This window comes from Myxine glutinosa, chromosome 11, assembly GCF_964187855.1.
Source record: "Myxine glutinosa chromosome 11, kmMyxGlut1.1, whole genome shotgun sequence".
In the NCBI taxonomy this organism is placed as follows: Eukaryota; Metazoa; Chordata; class Myxini; order Myxiniformes; family Myxinidae; genus Myxine; species Myxine glutinosa.
The window spans coordinates 15,599,345-15,619,028 of record NC_136271.1 but is presented as its reverse complement, the minus strand read 5'-3'; the positions used below and the strand labels follow the sequence as shown (position 1 = coordinate 15,619,028).

Genomic DNA, 19,684 nt, shown 5'->3' with positions numbered 1-19,684 from the left:
TCTCCCAGAAGGATTTTGACTTGTTCGGGTGTGTTTTGGCAAACTCCAGTCGGGCTTTCTCAGCAGTGGGGTCCTCCTGGTTATCCTACCATAGAACCCTCTTTCATTGAGTTGGTGACGGATGGTGCGAGTTGAAACTGTCGTACCTTGTGCCTGAAGTTGAGCTTGAAACTGTTTGGAAGTTGATCGAGGTGCTTTCTCCACCATTCGAACAATCCTTCGCTGCAATCTTCGATCAAGTTTTCTCTTGTGGCTATGTCCACTGTCCAGGGAGGTTGGCTACAGCGCCACGGGCTTTAAACTTCCTGAAAACATTGCGTACGGTGGACACAGGAACATCAAGGTCTCTGGAGATGGACTTGTAGCCTTGAGATTGTCCATGCTTGGACGGAAGAATCTTGTGTCTGACCTCCTCAGACAATTCTCTGGTTTTATTTATTTTCTCCATGCTCATTGCGGTACACACAGTGACACAAAACAGCAGAATGACTCCTTTTCTCTATTCAAACTGGTTGAATGAGTGATTACCTCTGCTACCAAAGGTGGATGGAGGTTATGTTTTCACCCCTGTCTGTCCGTTTGTCTGTCTGTCCGTTTATGAACAAAATATCTACAAAAGTTGTGGACGGATTCGGACGAAATTTGGCAGAGATGTATTGTATGTGACACTGACGAATTGATTAGAATTTGGTGAAGATCCAGATTCTGATCCGGCTACTATAATATTAAGTGCTTCTTCACCATCGGGAGATAGGGCCAAAAACGATACATAGCAGGATATCTCAAAAAGTTATGGATGGATGAAACCTGTTGGGCAAGGTGTGTGTGTGTGTGTGTGTGTGTGTGTGTGTGTGTGTGTGTGTGTGTGTGTGTGTATGTGTGTGTGTGTGTGTGTGTGTGTGTGTCAAGGAAGAATCGATTCAATTTTGGTGAAGATCCAGATCCGGATCCAGCTCGTACAATGTTTAAAGTGATTCTTCACCATTGAGTGATATGGTAAACCAGGCGGAGGTGTCCTCTCTACTGCGTGACGTTCTAGTCACCCCTCAGCCCAAATTGGGCTAAGGGGTATTGTCGTCACGGGCGTCGTCCGGGCGGGCGTCCGTCAACTTTTGGTTTCCGTCAATTTCAAGGAGAACGGCTTGTGCGATTAAATCCATTTTTGCAGTGTGTTGGGGTTGAGTAGAGGAAGGTTCCTTTCGAAAATGGGCGCGCTGCGATTTTCAATATGGCCGCCACGGCAGCCATCTTGAAATTGGTTTCCATCAATTTCTAGCAGAACGGGTTGTCCGATTAAATCCATTTTTGCAGTGTGTGTTGGGGTTGAGCAGAGGAAGGTTCCTTTCGAAAATAGGCGCGCTGCGATTTTCAATATGGCCACCACGGTAGCCATCTTGAAATTGGTTTCCACCATGCATGGGCTGAGGGGTTACGCCCGCTTTGTGGTGCTATTTATCTTTATATTGCAGGCGCCTGCAACTCAGCACAGGTGAGTTCAATTCCAAAATAAAGGAGAATCACCTGCTTGAAATCTAATTATTAGACAACTTCTGAAAGGTGCCAATAATATTGTCCGGGTCATTTTAGGATTCCTGTGTGGAATAAGCTAAGATTTAGTAATGATTTCAGCATATTTGTTTTGTTCCACTGCAAACCAAAGAAATACATATGTGGATACCAAAATATTTTTTAATTTCAACAATTTTTTGGAATAAATGGTGCATTATTTGAAAAACATTGGCCTCACAGGTCACTGTCCGATCGAGATCGACCCGATGATGATGATTTGTAAAAAGTGCAAGGGTGCCAATATTTTTGGCCACGACTGTATACTATGTGTGGATTCTCCATCCTGCCGAGGATCTTGGGAATACTCCGATGCTAGCAAGATACTCCGATGCTGGGACATACCTCACCAAAATTAAAGTGACGAGACACCCAAGTCAATAACTGCAGACATCAGCTGCTGATCTTGATAACACAAGTATATTCCAGGTAACATTACAAACCTTCACAGAGCAGCTGTGATCACCAAGTGCTTTAAGCAAGCTTTGAGACTCCATGTCCCACATCTGCAAACGAATGTGTAAAGGAAATGCCTTTGCAAACCGAACCCATAGAAATCTTCAAACTCCTGCATTGCATATCATTTCCAGGTAAAGGATACACAGATGGTGCGGTCAGAAGAGGCAGACAGTAACAGAAGCGGGTGCGGATCGAGCAGATCAAGGTTTAACGGACAGCTCAGAGTAGCTAGAGCTGAGATAGGCCGCGTGTGGCCATGTAGTACACACAGTCGTTCACCCGTCTGCACACAAGGAACAGATCACATGTCAAGTACCCTTTTTGCATCATTGATAACACAAACATATCCCTATGAACTTCCACTCTTTTTAAAGAATCTATTTCATGGATTCATCATGCTTTTACTCAATTCTCCCTCCAAGCTGGTCATAATATCTATCTATGTTTGGAAAAAATTGGAATCCAGAAAATAAACCTGGTCGGTCTGTAGCGAGTATGGGCACACGATAATAAACCTCTTCGTGTTTACACACCCCAACCCCTCGTCTATCCACCCGATGATCAAACCCCCAACCTTCAGCCCTTATTCCTCAATGCACCCAATAGCGGACTCACATTTGAGGTCTTCATTCAAATATCACTGATCTCTCCATATAAGTGACTGTTGCAGCTCCGAACATCGTATGTGTGACAGAAATGTTCCTCAAAGAACGTCTGGGTGATTCCTTTGTGTCTCTCCCTGACTATTCTCTCTTCCATTTGGAAAGGCCTCTTCTTCATCCTGGTAGTTAGTGGCAGTACTGTCCATGTCAAGAATTTCATTTCTTAACCGTCTATTGTCCATGCTAACCCTATCCCTCTGGAATATATCTGGCTGTGGGCACGTAAGACATCGGCCATTATAAAGCTCGCAGTGTTAAGTGTGGACAATTTCTGAGGAGATTCCGTTGGCTTAATGGCACAGTGGGCTGTCACCGCGTAAGTGATGGTGGTCCCTGGTTCGAGTCCCGGGTTGAGTCAGAATTTTTCACACCAGCCTCACGCAGGAATTTAATTCCTGTTTATTTAAAAAAAAAAAAAAAAAAAAAAATTTTTTTTATATATAAATATATATACACAGTGCGTATCAAAAAAAAGGTAATCCGAATTCAAGGGGTTAATATGCAAAGGTTATTTATTTTGACAATTTACATGTGGTTTATCAATTAAGAGGAGATCCTCAGCTTTCCATTGATACCTTCCATGCATCATTGCTGTCACACATGACCGAGTACATGTTCATTGAAAATGACAAGTTCAATTCTCATTTTTACAAGTTTGGCTAATCGATGCAAGTCAGGATAATTGGTGCAAAATGAACATCAGATGTGAACTTTTCTCAGGAATGATTGGCCTTTATGCACCCACATCTTCAACATGTCCACCTCCCCTTTCAACACAAAGCTCACAGCGGCGGAGCATGCCCTGAACTGCTCGTCTCACCACAGCCGGGTCATCGCGCAAAGCATCCACTTCATGTCGAATACGGCCCTGCAATTCGTCAAGATCACGGGGAAGAGATACGAACACCTTGTTCTTTAAATGTCCCCAAAGGAAATAATCACATGGTGTGAGGTCAGGTGGTCTTGGCGGCCATTCCACTGCATGGTTGAGGGTGATGACTCGGTCTCCAAAGAGTTCCCTCAGTCGATATCGGACAGCGAAAAGACGATGTGCTGGGGCGCCGTCTTGGGCCCACCAGAGATATCTGAAGACACCACAAACCTGTCGCTCAAAGTTCTCCTCCAGCTGCGGTAAAACTTCATCATTGATCATCTGCAGATACCTGTTACCATTGACATTCCCTTTTTTTTTTTTCTTTTTTTTTTTTTCTTTTTTTTTTTTTTTGTATACAAGATCGAGGCTCGTGAAAGAGCGAAAATTAATCACACAGAAAGACAAACAGACACATAAAACAAATAACATCGGGAGCGGTAGACAAGATGGGGAGAGAGGGGGAAGGACACAAACACAACATTTGAGAGCAGGGACCGAGAGACATGGAGACATCGAGAGATCTGTGGGAGGGAGAGGGCTTTGGGGGGGAGGCATGTGAAGGGGGGAGGCATGTGAAGGGGGGGAGGCATGTGAAGGGGGGGGGGGGTGGGAGAGGTATAAACATATGGACACTGCCAGGATTTCCAGGAAATAAGTTGGAATTTCAAATAAGGTGGATCTGGGGTGAATTAGTGGGGGTAGAAAAGATCAAGGTTATGGATGGGGGAAGATAAGAGATGGTGGTGAACAGCTGTTTTAAAGACCTGGAGGGAGGAGAGGGATTGAAGGGAGTGTGGGAGTTTGTTCCACAGGCGGGAGAAAAGAGGAATGAAAGAGTGAAGGTGAGCAGAGAGCCGAGATTTCGGCAGTTTAACCATCAGAGGGTTGCTGGCAGATCTTGTGCGACCTGTAGGAATATTTGGGGGACAGAGCACGGAGAGAGCTGGGGGAGCAAGGCCGGAGAGGAGTCGGTAGAAGACAGAAAGACCACCTACCTGCCTGCGGTGAGTGAGTGAAAGGCCCTCAGAGATAGCTTCATCGCGGGAGATTCCAATGATTTTGAAAGCTTTGGATTCAACAGCGTGAAGCCGAGCCAGGTGTGAGGCAGGAGCACCAGCCCATAGGGGAGAACAGTATTCCATTGAGCTGCGGATGAAAGCCTTGTATGTGGTGAGGAGCTCAGGTGTGCCGAGGAAGGACTTCGCACGACGGAGGATGCCCAGTCGGCGACTGGCTTTGGAGGCCAGCTTGGAAATGTGGTTTTCCCAAGAAAGATCATGGCAGATAGTGAGACCCAAAAGCTTGAGTGACAGAACTTAACATTTTGTGGTCCATTTGAACATTTGAAAGAAAAATGGTCCGATCACCTGACCACTTCCACAAAGTCCCAACCAAAAACAGTCCACTTTTGTCGATTCATGTTGGTGTCAAAATTAAATTCCGGGGGTTGTCCTGTTGGTGCATATTCAAGAACATTATGGGTATTGACCTTGCCGTCCATGGCGAAAGCAGCTTCGTCGCTGATAACGAGATACTGCAGGAAATTGACATCTGCTTCGCAACGTGCTATCAACCATCCGGCAAGCACCAGCCTCCTGGCAAAATCCCCTGGCGTAAGTTGATGCCGGATGTGAATCCGATACGGATGTTGGTGGAGGTCCAGTCTTGTGATTCGATTGAATGTTGCCGAAGGCAATCCCGTCCCATTTCGTCTTGCTCTGGTATCCCTAGGATGCTCCAAAACTTTCTGCGTTACTGCTGCAATGTTCATTTCCGATCGCCCAGTGCGCCTCCTACCAGAATTCCCCTTGTTGCGGTTGAGGCTAGTGCCATGCTCTTGGTATTTTATAACATTCGCCCAGATGGTTTTGGCTGCTGGAGGCTCCCGTTCTGGGAAACGTTCCCTGAAAGCATCACGAGTTCGCTGCAAACTTCCAGTTTGGTGAAAGGTTGTAACCACGAAGGTCCGCTGTTCAGTCGTAAGTTGAACCATCTTTTCAATGACTCAGACTGTCTCTAAACCCATACACTGTAGGCCCATCTTAAATACACATCTTAAACAAAGGATGATGCAACCCACGATTACCAGACCAGCTTAAGAATTTTACATAATCAACTTGGCAGTCGACAAGTAATGCGTACATTTCAAACTGTCTTGCACCGATTAGCCAAACTTGTAAAAATGCGATTTGAACTTGTAATTTTCAATGAACATGTACTCGGTCATGTGTGACAGCAATGATGCATGAAAGGCATCAATGGAAAGCTGAGGATCTCCTCATAATTGGTGAACCACATGTAAATTGTCAAGCTAAATAACCTTTACATATTAAACCCTTGAATTCGGATTACCTTTTTTTTGATACGCACTGTATATATATATACACAAAGAATTAAGTTAAGCACCCCCCCCGTTTTTTTACAACCTCGCACATTACAAGTTTGTTGTCGTCAAAACAGTGTAATATACCCATGATATTGCTATATTTTCTGGAGAAGTGATATTATGGTCACATAAAAACATAACAATCATGCCGTTTTCAATATTTTATTCTGAATAATTTAAGGTGAAATTTTTTGGGAATTTTAGGCATATTTTCACCTCAATTTAAGTATGGAGCTATAGGTCCATCACGGACAGTGTGGATGACGTTTATGTTTTCTAACGTACAGTCATTGTTCTGAGAAGACCTCTAGCGATCTTTGCGTCAATAACGTGTGTAGGACCCACGTGATCGGATCACTGACTCAACCAATCACTTTTTTTCACTTTGATCACTCAATTTCATCAATGGATAATTGCTAATGTCATACCAATCATTATTTGATCTCACATACCTTAGAATATATGCCAATGTATACATATACACAAAGAATATATATTAGGGGGTGCTTACCTTAATTCGTTGTGTAGGGGTGCTTAACTTAATTCTTTGTGTATATATATATATATATATATATATATATATATATATATATATATATATTGTTACCTGTGAAATAGGTTGAAATATATTCCATGATGTTAAAGTGTGTGTAAAGTTAATTGCACAACTTGTCAGCAAACATAGGTGTAAGGCAGCACTGTGGAAAGATCCTTTTGGTTGTATTTGTACCTGAAAATTCCACACAATGATCGTTCCATCATCTCCAGCAGAAACGAACCTGGCACACACGATCATTGCCTTTGAGAAACGTAACCAGAAGGATTACAGGTGGTACAATTAAATTCCAACAGTATTCACAGAATGACAGAATGCTCGCCACAAAATACTGTTTAAAACAATAGTAAAGTTGCAATGCGTCGACACCAAGGTGGATCCATGAGTTTTTGATTTGCAAAAGAATCACAAAAAGCAGTCATTGAGGGTCATGGATGATCCCACGATGTTAAAGATCATATGTTAAAGATTCCACGATGTCCTTTTCGAAGAGTAGGTGAGTTATCGCCGGCACCCTGAACAAATTATAAATTCCTGTTATGGCTACTTCGTCGAACGTCAGGCATGGCCAGCCGGTTCGTGAAAGACTTGGCCAAGAGTTTCCCACGGCCAACCCCACAAGAACATGGGAACAATTATGGCCATTAAAGAAGAAGATGATGATGATGATGCACAAGCAATGCATTTCATACACGGAAAGACAGTCAATCCAGCATACTTGGAATGGGACATTGGCAAATACGAGTAGCTTCAGTTTATCAGAATTAAATAAATATATAAATAAAAAAATCAGTGTAAATGGCAATCTATATATATAAAACACAGTTTGTGTGTGTATGTGCATGTGTGTGTGTGTGTGTGTGTGTGTGTGTGTGTGTGTGTGTGTGTGTGTGTGTGTGTGTGTGTGTGTGTAATGTTACCGATAGACTCCGAAACGGAGAGGCTCACGTGCTTGATATTTGGCATAGACATGGCCATTGAGCCTGGGACGAACATGGCCGACCTCAAAATATTTGACGATCCATATTTTTTTTATTCATATTTACCCCAGCGCATTTCAGCGAAGTACCCGCTAATCTCAGCCGGTGTCAGAACAGCTCGCTGATTCGCTCAGAGCGATCACGTGATGTTCCATCCCCGCCGCTAGACTGATTCGCTCAGAGCGATCACGTGATGTGACCATTGCCATTCACAGATTCACTCCACATAGGTGGAGATGCAGTTGCCGGGCGCCATCTTGGTTGGCATTCGATGCTGGGCGATGGTGATTTCCGTCACACGTTTGCACGTAATTCAGAGCGAAAAGCGATCGTGTTTTGTGTCGATTTTTGTCGATTTTGTGCGATATGAATTAAATGTCTTTGATAGGGACCGGTAATTCCGCCAGGGGCGCTGCGCGCACTACTTACGTCACGCTGTGCATGGCACTCTGTGACCGCCGTTGCGGTGCAATGCTTTGCGGGCAAATCGTTTTTATGCCATGGTATGCCATATTTTGGACTTAACCACTCTTCATGACCGATCATGTGACATCTACACACTCATGGCTACCACCGAGACGGATCCTGGTTTCACGTGAGTAATATTTACCATATTTGCTCGATTTTTGAAACCGATGCATGCAAATATCGTGTCTATACCACACCTAAAATATTTTTTAGAAAGAATAAGCACATCTCCCCTTTGAAAGTGCCCCCTGAAGTGTGTCCAGGTGGAATTTCTAAGTCGTAGGTCTTAGCAACTCTCAGCAATCTTTTACCGCATGGATTTATCTCGAGTATTTACTAAACTGTGCTAAGTTGAAGTTGCGTACATATTTCAGCAGTTTTCAATGTAAATCGGTGTAATGTAACCTCCCCCCTCCCCCTCCCCTCCTACCCCTCTCCCCCTCCCTCCCCCTCTTCTCCCCCCCCCCCTCTTCTCCCCTCCCCCCCTCTTCTCCCCTCCCCCCTCTTCTCCCCTCCCCCCCCTCTTCTCCCCTCCCCCCCTCTTCTCCCCTCCCCCCCCTCTTCTCCCCTCCCCCCCTCTTCTCCCCTCCCCCCCTCTTCTCCCCTCCCCCCCGTTCCCCTCCCCTCCCCTGCCCGGCAATGCCGGATACTTCTGCTAGTACCTGATAATTTACAGTTACTTATTTCTGAAGGCGTGGCTTTCAACCAAGTCAGTCCCCAAACCGCCTGGGGTCTCTGTAACCCGCACAATGATGACCGTGGACTACAGCAAGGATTAAACCGTGTGGGAACACTTACAGGCCTACGCACAACTCGTCCCCCACAAGACTATATTCTCACATGATTAAAATAGAAATGGACTAGAGCGAATATGATGGCACGCTTGCTGAAAAATGGCACAGCGTTCCACCAGGAATGACCCAGGAATGGAATGACCCACCAGGAATTAAATTTAGTCAATTTTTTCCCCGTTTTGACCTGTGACCCCAAATCCGCCCCCTCCCCTGCCCCCCTTCCCCCTCTTCTGGGCCATGGACCGGGGATCAAATCCCCAAAAAATCGTTACATATTTGCTCATAATTGCATTTTTTGTGAAATGACCTTTTGACCTCCACCCTTGGGGGCAGGACCAAAAATGATACTGCTCGCTGGTCTCAATCGCTGGTACTAACACATGTACTAACATTTACTTGCCTGTAGTGGTCTAGTGGGAGCAAGTAACGAACAATGTCCGTGTGTCCGCTGAGCACCTGCAGCTCTGTGAAGGGGTTTGCAGGTTGCTCGTCCACAACCTGCGGCACCTGTAAATTGATCACGAGAAAAACAAACTTCATCCTGATATGTGCAAAAAAAAGAAGATCATTATAATCTAATGTGGTGAGCTCTTCATCAACAAAGAGCAACACAGGTGGTCAGAGTGAAAATGGAGACCACATGCAAGGACTTATTCACGTGATATATAATTAATGTTTCCCGAGATGGCCACATAATGAATGTGGCCACATAATCTCTCCAAGGTGCGACATGCCTACCTTCCTGACGCAATAAACTGGGGCGACCTTCGAGGGGCGATGTCCGGGTTTTGTTTTCCCATTGTGAACCAACAACGAGGAGAAGCGCGAAGTTAGGATCAAGGGAAGGTGTGTCATGCAAGTTTTGTCTCCAATTTTCAAACGACTTGTCTGTCTCTGACTTCGTTAGACACCACTGTCTCGGTGCCCGGTGCGAGTTCACCATAATTGACAAAATATGTCATACTCACAGGAACTCACCAACGTCTGTTGTATCCAGGCTGTATAAGGCCGGAGTAGTCCGTCACCTATCGTGACTCGCGTGTACCACCAATTGAGGAAGGACGGACGGAATAAAGGATGGGCGGACGGAAGAAAGGATGGACGAAATAAAGGACGGGTGGACAGAAGAAAGGATGGACGGAAGAAAGGACGGACGGACAGAAGAAAGGACGGAAGAAAGGTTGGACGGAATAAAGGACGGGCGGCCGGAAGAAAGGACGGACGGAAGGAAGAAATGACGGGCGGACGGAACAAAGGACGGACGGACGGAAGAAAGGATGGGTGGACGGAAGAAAGGACGGACGGACGGAAGAAAGGACGGACGGACGGAAGAAAGGACGGACGGACGGAAGAAAGGAAGGACGGGCGGAAGAAAGGACGGACGGATGGAAGAAAGGACGGACGGACGGAAGGAAGAAAGGACGGACGGACGGAAGAAAGGACGGGCGGAAGAAAGGACGAACGGATGGAAGAAAGGACGGACGGAAGGAAGAAAGGACGGGTGGACGGAAGAAAGGACGGACGGATGGAAGAAAGGACGGACGGACGGAAGAAAGGATGGGTGGACGGAAGAAAGGACGGATGGACGGAAGAAAGGACGGGCGGAAGAAAGAACGGATGGATGGAAGAAAGGACGGACGTAATAAAGGACGGACGTAATAAAGGACGGACGTAATAAAGGACGGACGGAAGAAAGAAAGGACGGACGGAAGAAAGAAAGGACGGACGGAAGAAAGAAAGGACGGACGGACGGAAGAAAGGACGGACGGAAGAAAGGATGGACGGACGGAAGAAAGGACGGACGGACGGAAGAAAGGACGGACGGAAGGAAGAAAGGACGGGTGGAGGGAAGAAAGGACGGGTGGAGGGAAGAAAGGACGGACGGACGGAAGAAAGGACGGACGGACGGAATAAAGGACGGACGGAATAAAAGACGGACGGAAGACAGGTTGGGCGGAAGAAAGGCGGACAGACGGACGGCAGAACGGACGGAAGAAAGGACGGACGGACGGAAGCCAGGTCGGGCAGACGTGCATTTTCGCTTTGCGTGGTAATAAATTGCTTCTTCCCACTTTGTGCTACGGATCCATGATGGGCGGTGCTACGGGTCCATGATGGGCGGTGCTACGGGTCCATGGTGGGCGGTGCTACGGGTCCATGATGGGCGGTGCTACGGGTCCATGATGGGCGGTGCTACGGGTCCATGGTGGGCGGTGCTACGGGTCCATGGTGGGCGGTGCTACGGGTCCATGATGGGCGGTGCTACGGGTCCATGGTGGGCGGTGCTACGGGTCCATGATGGGCGGTGCTACGGGTCCATGATGGGCGGTGCTACGGGTCCATGATGGGCGGTGCTACGGGTCCATGATGGGCGGTGCTACGGGTCCATGATGGGCGGTGCTACGGGTCCATGATGGGCGGTGCTACGGGTTCATGATGGGCGGTGCTATGGGTCCATGATGGGCGGTGCTACGGGTTCATGATGGGCGGCGTTACGGGTCCATGATGGGCGGCGCTACGGGTCCATGATGGGCGGTGCTACGGGTCCATGATGGGCGGTGCTACGGGTCCATGATGGGCGGTGCTACGGGTTCATGATGGGCGGTGCTATGGGTCCATGATGGGCGGTGCTACGGGTTCATGATGGGCGGCGTTACGGGTCCATGATGGGCGGAGTTACGGGTCCATGATGGGCGGCGTTACGGGTCCATGATGGGCGGCGCTACGGGTCCACAATGAGCGGCGCTACGGGTCCATGATGGGCGGTGCTACGGTTGTCCAATCAACGGTCGTGTAAATGTAAAGGGAGACGTTTCACTACCGAAGGGTCGAAGTGTACACTCCTCGCAGTATTTAATTTTAAAGGTTTGAATGTTAATGTGTCCAACCGTAATCTAATTTCTATGCAAAGCTTTCGTTTGGAATATACAGGCTTTGAGATGTGTTTTGAACCTGTTAATAAATTTCATCTCATCACTGATTAATCATATATGGATCAGTGGAAAATAGTTTACGTCACCCTGAAAACACAAACACACGACTCACTTTGTTCTCAGTCGGACATCTTCGTCCCAACAGACGGTTCAACATGACGGGTCGAGTAGCGGGGCCGGTAGCTTTGCTTCATGGAAGATCGTACAACGCGCGAAATGGATGACAACACGATTTTTACTTGAAATATCTACGGCATAACGCGTCTCTGAAGGGGAAGCGTTTTCATTTCCTTTACATCTGATAAACGACAATCTCACACGTCATTGACGAACGACTAATTCTTCTGCTTATTGCCAAACGACGCGAAGCGAAACTGTTTTCTGCCTGATGCTCGTTCGGCCTCGCTGTGAATGTGATTGAAAAAAAAAAAGCAACACCATCGTTTTATTTAATATATTAATAAAATGTATATGCGTAAATTACATAGCATCACGTTGTGTAATGTGTAAGTGAAGTTAAGGTTTGTAAATATAGAGGCGTTTAGGAAATAAGGCCAAAACCAGTACGGCTAAAGTTATAAGATTATACACCTCAACTGGTAAAATCATTCGCTGAAGTTTTCTTTTGGAGTAAACTGTATTTGTTGTAAACGTAAAATACTAACATAATAAACTGAGGAAACACGATATGTTCGTTCGTTCGTTCGTTCCTCCCCTTTTCATTCATTCCTGGCTTTCCATACAGGAAGACGTGAAGTGAAGCATCACGATGGACTACAGGAAGTTCGGGGTGTGTTGTCACCATTCAGCTTGGAGATCGCTCGCCAAATGAATTAAGCACTCCATTCGAAACGGCTGGCTTGGCAAGCGACAGCAAGCTGCTTGGTAACTGAACGGAATAATACAACTTTTTGCACTGACTAGTTTTGAAGTATTTTTAAGCAAAACAAACTACCTTCCTGCAAAAATTCAGGTGGATGTTGTCAAGTAATGATGTTTGATACGTTTATTACAGGTGTCCTGCCCACCCAACACCCTCGTTTACCTACACCAGCCCAAGGAATGGTACTTGGAATGGTTCACCAAGCTTCTGAAAGATACCTGGAAAGCACCTCTGCACAACAGGTGTTGAACTTTCTCAGCTCACCGAATGGGAGGCTGCTCGTCCTGCAAACTCCAGACCACGTGGTGCAAAACTCGAGGGTAGGCGTATGTCGTCACAAATGCCCAACAGGATCATTACCAACGAATGAATTGTGTGTGGATTAGTTTATTTTATCACCGAAGGGAAGGATATACCTAGGGCTTGTGAATTCACAGCGCAAGTTTAAAATGTTTACAAATAATCATGTTGGGGGACATGAAGCAGTACAGTGAAGAGTTCAAACTTCAAGGATGTCCAAGTTCAACGTCACATGTCCCACTTTCACAATGTGGAGCCAAATACGAGTTGGAATAGGCTAAACATGGCATGGCCAGGTCGTCTTCCTGATGAGCTTTTATTGTCTTCCATCTCATCCTTCCCTCCAGGTCTTCAAGACTAATTCACCTCCATCTCAAATCATCCCCCATACAAAACCTTTATTTATTTTACACCCATTAAACAACTCCTACCCCAAGCTCTTCCACATTTCGTTTTTCCTTCTGTACATCTTGTCCACCCCAGGCATCCTACCCTACCCGTAATTTGTCAATCTCCCTCAATTTTATCCTTCAACTCTGCTGTTGGTGCTCCCCTCTCCCCAGTGTTCCTTTTATTCCGTTACGAACGCATACAAAAAAACAATTTCCAAAAGGAATTGCTGAAATTCCTAGTCTCGGGTCAAATATTATGTAGCACCCTCGTACTACTTCGAAGCGCAATCAGATTCAATTGTCGTTCATCCAGGGAATTGGAGTCTCAAAGCAAGGAATACACTGGGTGGTTTGCCATAGCCGCCCCCATTGGCAGGGCAGCGATTTACATTCGCAGCCGGACAGCAGCTACAGCTCGCATACTTTAATCGGAAATGTGCATGATGCTACCCACCAGGTGATGTCCGCAGACAGACAGGGAGGACCTGAAGGACAGCGAGTGGTTTCATGATGTATTTATTTTCTTTACAGCAGTGGAGCTCATGGAAGAGCACTGGGAGAACCGACTTTGGGATGAGTGTGACCTCTGGTACTCACAGGAACTTGGAAAACCTATTAAGGTGTACCGCGTGGACAATGATGAGAACTTTTCACCCAAAGAGACAATCTTTGAAAAGAAGCAACCGATAGTTTTATTTGAAAACATGCCTAATCCAGGGCAAGTAAAACAATTTTAAGTACAATCACAAAAAAAGGAATTCACAAAACTAACAACAAGTATTTCCGAGGAAAAACCGAAGGTGCACTTTTAGATGCCACGAGTTCGACTTGTTTGCAACACAGGAAAGGGCCCCAAAATGTGCCGCGCCAAAGTCCACAAAATAAAAACGGAAGAACTAAAAACTTCATTCTATAGGGGCAGCATTTGTGACCGGTCAGTCATTGCTTAAAGTCAACATAGCACTGTAGATTTAAAAAAAACGAAAAAACACAAAACCAATCGGGTGAGCCGCGGATGGTAAAATGTGAAAGACTACACATGACCTCATATCTAATGTACTAGCTCCGGCAATAATCAATCACTGGGTTCCATGCACAACCTCAGCAACCCCGCCTTGCCCACAAACGAACGCTCAGAAACAAAGCACTACTCAAACACCTCACACGCACTACGGCTGAGAAGGATAAACATTGAATCACGTGACGAGGAAAATTATAAAAAGGGCGTCGATTCAAAGTTCAAAATAAATTCTGTCGTGGTGCCGGCAAAAGTTCCTCAACTAGTCACCTACAGTGATGCGCGTGCGTCGAGATAAGGGCCTATGGGTGCACCAGGAGAGCCGTGCACGCGAAACGGGGTCAAAGTTCAAATGGTTACAAACGACGTAATAAATGAGCAAAAAAAAAAAAAGGAAAAGCAAGTAGAAACGAGAGTCAAGGGAAAGATGGTAATGGGACAAAGGAAAACGAAGCAGGGTTACCGGGCCCACAATGACCAATGGCGGAAATCACGTTAACGGCGGTACGGGTGGAAGGTAACGCTCGGCACGCGCCCATAGTTGGCATAGCTCGGGTTGGGTTGTCCGGCGTCGGCGAAGTTCTGTTGCTGTCCGCCGCCACCCATGTCTTGACCGTAATTGGCTGGAGCAGGTTGGACATTAGGGAGGGCAATGCGGGGAGGAGGGGAAACGTTAGTAAAGGCAGTTTGCCTCACACAATATCAAGATTAATGTGAAACCTCCAAACAAAAGTACTTTAAACTAGAGGTTCCAGGGAACCTGAACTCAACTGGTCTACATCAATATGGTTAGAATATGCATAATAGAACCACAAACTATATCGTTTACATGTGCTAAAAATATATGACAAAAATTGATTTTTCAATATGGCCGCCCGGCCACGCCCATTTTTGGGCGTGCAACGCCCATATACAATCCCAAACTAATTTATAGGTTAAAGATGCTGCATAACAAGTTTCATCAAATTTAATCAATATTTGTGACTTTTAGAGCGTAGACGTCGAATTGTTTACAGACAGACAAGACAGACAGACAGACAGACGACGGACACTGGGTGTCGACAAAAACTCAGCTGGACATAGTCCAAATGAGTTGTTTCACACCGTTTAGGTAGCAAAAATCACTTTGTACAAAGGTAATAAAATGTTAAAATAAAAACACCCAATGGACATTGTTTTACCAGCAATACCTGCTCTTGAACCTGTTGCCCTCTCACCTAACCAATGCAACTTTCAAGGGAAGATGCCAACAGAATTCAGTACACCTTCGTACTCTCCCCAAATCAAAGCCAAATGCTCTGCACCATCCATGGTCCCTTTCCTTTCCATGGTCCCCCTCCCCAGCCCACTCTCCAAACCCCCTTGGTTTCTGAGGCCTTTAACTAATCCCCTTTTGGTGAAACTCCCAGAATCACTGCTCAACACCACTCATTCATTCCTTCCCCCCCACCTGTGGAAACGACTTCCACATTCTCTTCAATCTCATTTCTCCCTCCAGGTCCCCACGACAGCGAGCTCAACACATCAGGTCATCCCCCATCCAAAACCAGCAAAACCAATAAAGACTTCATGGAAGAGCAAGGCCTTCCAAAATCCCAATGCACATCAAACTACATACCGCTTCCACCAAATCCTTGATCAGCCTGTCCATAGGACTGGGATGGGCGAGTTGGTCCATAACCTGAAGGGTCTTGAGCATAGTTACCCATACCTACGGGACAGGATAAAACAATTATGGTTTACATAGGAAAACCATGGATAAAAGAAAAAGCACACACAAAAATAAATGGAAATCATTCAAATCATTGTGCAAGCAAAGAACAGAAAGAATCATTCTTAACTTTCAATTTGGATTCATGGAAAATCTGAATTCCACTATTTCATCAACACTTAGCTTCTCTCTCCTGCTAACACCCTTCAAAAACACATTTTACACCTTTATAATCGAGGTAGGCTCAACAGGTGAGAATGTCTCACACAGCCGATAGTGCAATTAACCAGAGAAGGTTAGAGCGCAAGGAGCCGGCGTGTGCATTACTTTGCGCCCAAAAAAAGACACCGTACTCGTTTGAACGAAGCGAGCAGGCAACACGAGGGCGTTTCAAGAACTGGCGATCAAACTACACTACACGATGTTATTATTCCTACAAATCTCGAATTCACAAACTATAAATCATCTACCACATAGAACACAGTTTGTGTGTTTGTGCAGTTGTCTGTCCCCCTTCATAAGGGTATGATTTAAAGGCCAGGAATGTGTTCACTCCAGTCTATTTTTGAGGATAAAACATGCTCAAAAAAAGCATTTTCCATAAAAGAGTAATTATGTCTCTTCTATTGGAATTGTAGACGGTGGCTTGCAAATCGAGCCTCAGGGGCGGTGTACAGAAACGCCAAAAAAAAAAAAATGGGCAGGGAGGTGAAATTCGCTGCACGTGATGTGTAACGGACGTAGAGTAAAACGAGTGTTCATTTACATCCGTAGGATGTCGAATAAATAAAGATATAAAGCACACCTCACACTCGGCTGAGGCTTCGGACTTTGGCATGCTCACGAGGCGGCACCGGATAAACCGTTCCAACCCGTAAACCTTTGACAGGCTTTTTACGACTATATACTATACAGTACTTTTATGGGGGGGGGGGAGGGGGGGGGGGGAGAAATGAGTGCGTGATACCATACATACACCCCCCAAACCTCAATGACTATTCGAAAACATGCATACCTAACTAATCAAGCATACATATCATAACAGGTGATCTATGAATTCGTCCCAAAAATAAACAGCACAAACAAAGCAGAAGTTCTAATTCTGAACTATCTTTAAAAATTATTTAATATCAAGATGGGGGTAAATATTGGGGAGATTTATTACTTTGGCACTCTAACAATTTAACCTCAACACATCATTCAGCGTTTTCATACACTTGGGTCAAATCTGTCGACATTTAAACCAGGTAGTGGTATTACAACGCTTCGGATACACATCAAGCGAAATGCACAAATATTGTTTGTTCTCAGATGAGGCTCCATTTAAATCCAGGTGTAAGATTGATCCCCAAATATCATAAATTATATATATATATATATATATATTTAATCTTTTTATGCATTTATTCCAACACGAGTGGTTTAGGTGACGCATCACTTTCCGCCCCCACCATGTTAATACAACCCATTTATTTTCTTTATCCTTGTAATTATCTGCCCACATATCCACACATTAGTTTATACATATTTTGAGATTGTGGATTCAGAGCAGGATCCCAGCCACCACCATAGTGGGGTATTACAAGTCGTACCGTAATACATGCGACATGTCATCCGTTATGCGGAATTAAACAATCTAAACGGATCTCTTCATAATCCCCAAAACACGGACTTTGAGTTCCCTACATTTCCAGTCCTGATCTCAAGTTCATTTTTGGAATGCGGGTTACACATGGAAACTGCGATTTTCCTGAGATTTTTTTTTCAGCTGCAAATTATATTCAAGTGATTACGTCATCTGAAGGCTGAAACATTGCTGTATTTTTTTTAAGCTTCTGTTTGATTCGTTAAAAGATAGTGGAAATCAATAACAACACATCCTTTCTAGTCATGGACACAAGGTTTGGCGTTACGATATTGGAATCCCAGACTATTTGGCAAATGGCTACCAACATGTTCATGCAATATGAAAAAGCCTTTGCAGCAAGTCTTAGATCAGCAATAACAAAATTGTGGGGGAGCGGTGGGGGAAGACATGTGGGCCAAGTATAACAATACAAGGGATGATTATGAACACGTCATGTGAAAGCCACCGAGAATAATTATATAGTTTAGCAAAAATGTCACCAGAATGAAACAAACATACTGCATGTTTAGAGGCAATGAGGAAATAGGTTAAAAGGGGTGAGAGCATCAGGGCTACATAACAGCCTGACTTTCTACTTTAGCTAAAGAAGCAAAGGAAATAGAGTTGGGATGGGATGGATTGAAAATAGCAAGAACATAAAAAAGATACAGGACAACCACCACACACATACCAAAGTCCTTGAAGGACGACATGTCAGGGAGTCGGGCCAGAGCCTTGCCTGGCATTTGAGGGGGGCCTGAGAATGGTAGCTGCCCAGTAATGGCGATGCCCGAGTGTCGTGGCATGGCCAGGGGAGGGGCAAATTTCTGTGGCGGTGCACTGGGTGCTCGAAAGGCAGTGAAGGAAGAAGGCATGCCTGGCAGCACAGAACCGAGTATCAAGACTCTCTTCAAGCTGTGTAGCCGGTTACTAGCCCCTTTCGCCATCACACTAACACGTCTGCACTAGACTAAGTACTTAGCACTTCGGTGCGGAATGCGGGTGAGCTGCGATGCTGCACAAGCCCCAACATGTCATCACATTTTGCACGTACAATATATGACTAACAAGCACATACTGACTGGCAACGTTTGTACCCTTAAAATGAATAACTTGTGAACATAACACCACAAAATGCATCAAAATAATGTTAGAGTTACAGGAGCTTTAGTAATAGGTAAGCTGTGGTTATTGTAACTACAAGCCATACAATCTTTCCACAAAAATATACATAGCAAGTCAATTTAGGTAAAATACATTTGCTGGAGCTGAGAGATGCAAACACTATGTTGTGGGTGGTCACCAATTAGGCACAAAAACCGGCACAGATACTCGAACACAGAACATTTTGCAAAACAGTAACAGAGGTTGCTGCTTCAATTGGAGCAGTCAACGTGTATTCTGGGATGTTGGCATTAGAGAGAGGGGGACGGAGAGGGAGCGGGAGAGAGACAGATACAGAGAAATTGTACATATTGGGGTATGGGATCATCATGAAGATGAGGGTCAAAGGGAGGTGAGCTGCAAGCAAAGGGTCAATGATTGAGGGAGCTGCGTATATGATGATGGGTTGAACGTGAGAAGACATCATGAAGCATGTAATATAAAACAAGAGGCAAAGGAGTTTACTATGAAGAGGAAGGAGGGGGTATGGGAGGGGGGAGGGTTATATAATAGCAAGGAAGGGCAGGCCAAATTATTATAAACAGGGGTAATGCATAAAAAACAAAAACTACATTTCACACATATATATATATATATATATATATCCCAGCAGATAACTGCATATTTTAGCCAAATCGTTCAAATCCCGATGCAAGCACCAAATTGCGCAAAAACGAACAGGGCTACTTCCTTGAAATAAAACGTCAGCCACTCAAAAAATAAAGATGGCCGCCCTTTCACAAGATGGTTGCCATGACACCAAAATGACTTCTTCCAGTATGAAAACAAGAGTGCCGTCAGCTTTGAGTGACAATGGGAAACTTCACTCCTGCCAAACATCACAATTGCTTGAAATTTGCGAGTCAGACAACAACCCAACATTGTGGGCCAAACTCAGATGTCATCGATGA

The 19,684-nt window shown here is 45.2% G+C and overlaps 2 protein-coding genes across 10 annotated transcripts in view; both read right to left on the bottom strand.

Moving 5' to 3' along the window:
* Positions 1-12,114, bottom strand: part of LOC137436435 (WD repeat-containing protein 41) — a 30,019-nt gene extending 17,905 nt beyond the window's left edge. Inside the window, exons 1-5 of one of the 2 annotated variants that reach the window (XM_068130213.2) lie at positions 11,791-12,114; positions 9,146-9,252; positions 6,678-6,726; positions 2,168-2,308; positions 2,010-2,072 (exon numbers count right to left, since the gene is read on the bottom strand). In XM_068130213.2, coding sequence (XP_067986314.1) covers positions 2,010-2,072; positions 2,168-2,308; positions 6,678-6,726; positions 9,146-9,252; positions 11,791-11,835 — 405 coding nt within the window. In that variant the 5' untranslated portion in view covers positions 11,836-12,114. The remainder of the gene's footprint in view (positions 1-2,009; positions 2,073-2,167; positions 2,309-6,677; positions 6,727-9,145; positions 9,253-11,790) is intronic. The other variant, XM_068130212.2, reaches the window with a different exon arrangement.
* A 1,807-nt stretch (positions 12,115-13,921) lies between these two features.
* Positions 13,922-19,684, bottom strand: part of DAZAP1 (DAZ associated protein 1) — a 34,973-nt gene continuing 29,210 nt past the window's right edge. For 4 of the 8 annotated variants that reach the window (XM_078786413.1, XM_078786415.1, XM_078786412.1 and 1 more), the window contains 3 exons: positions 18,301-18,486; positions 15,890-15,982; positions 13,922-14,894 (listed from right to left, as the gene is read on the bottom strand). In XM_078786413.1, coding sequence (XP_078642539.1) covers positions 14,767-14,894; positions 15,890-15,982; positions 18,301-18,486 — 407 coding nt within the window. In that variant the 3' untranslated portion in view covers positions 13,922-14,766. The remainder of the gene's footprint in view (positions 14,895-15,889; positions 15,983-18,300; positions 18,487-19,684) is intronic. The other 4 variants (XM_078786417.1, XM_078786420.1, XM_078786418.1 and 1 more) reach the window with 1 other exon arrangement.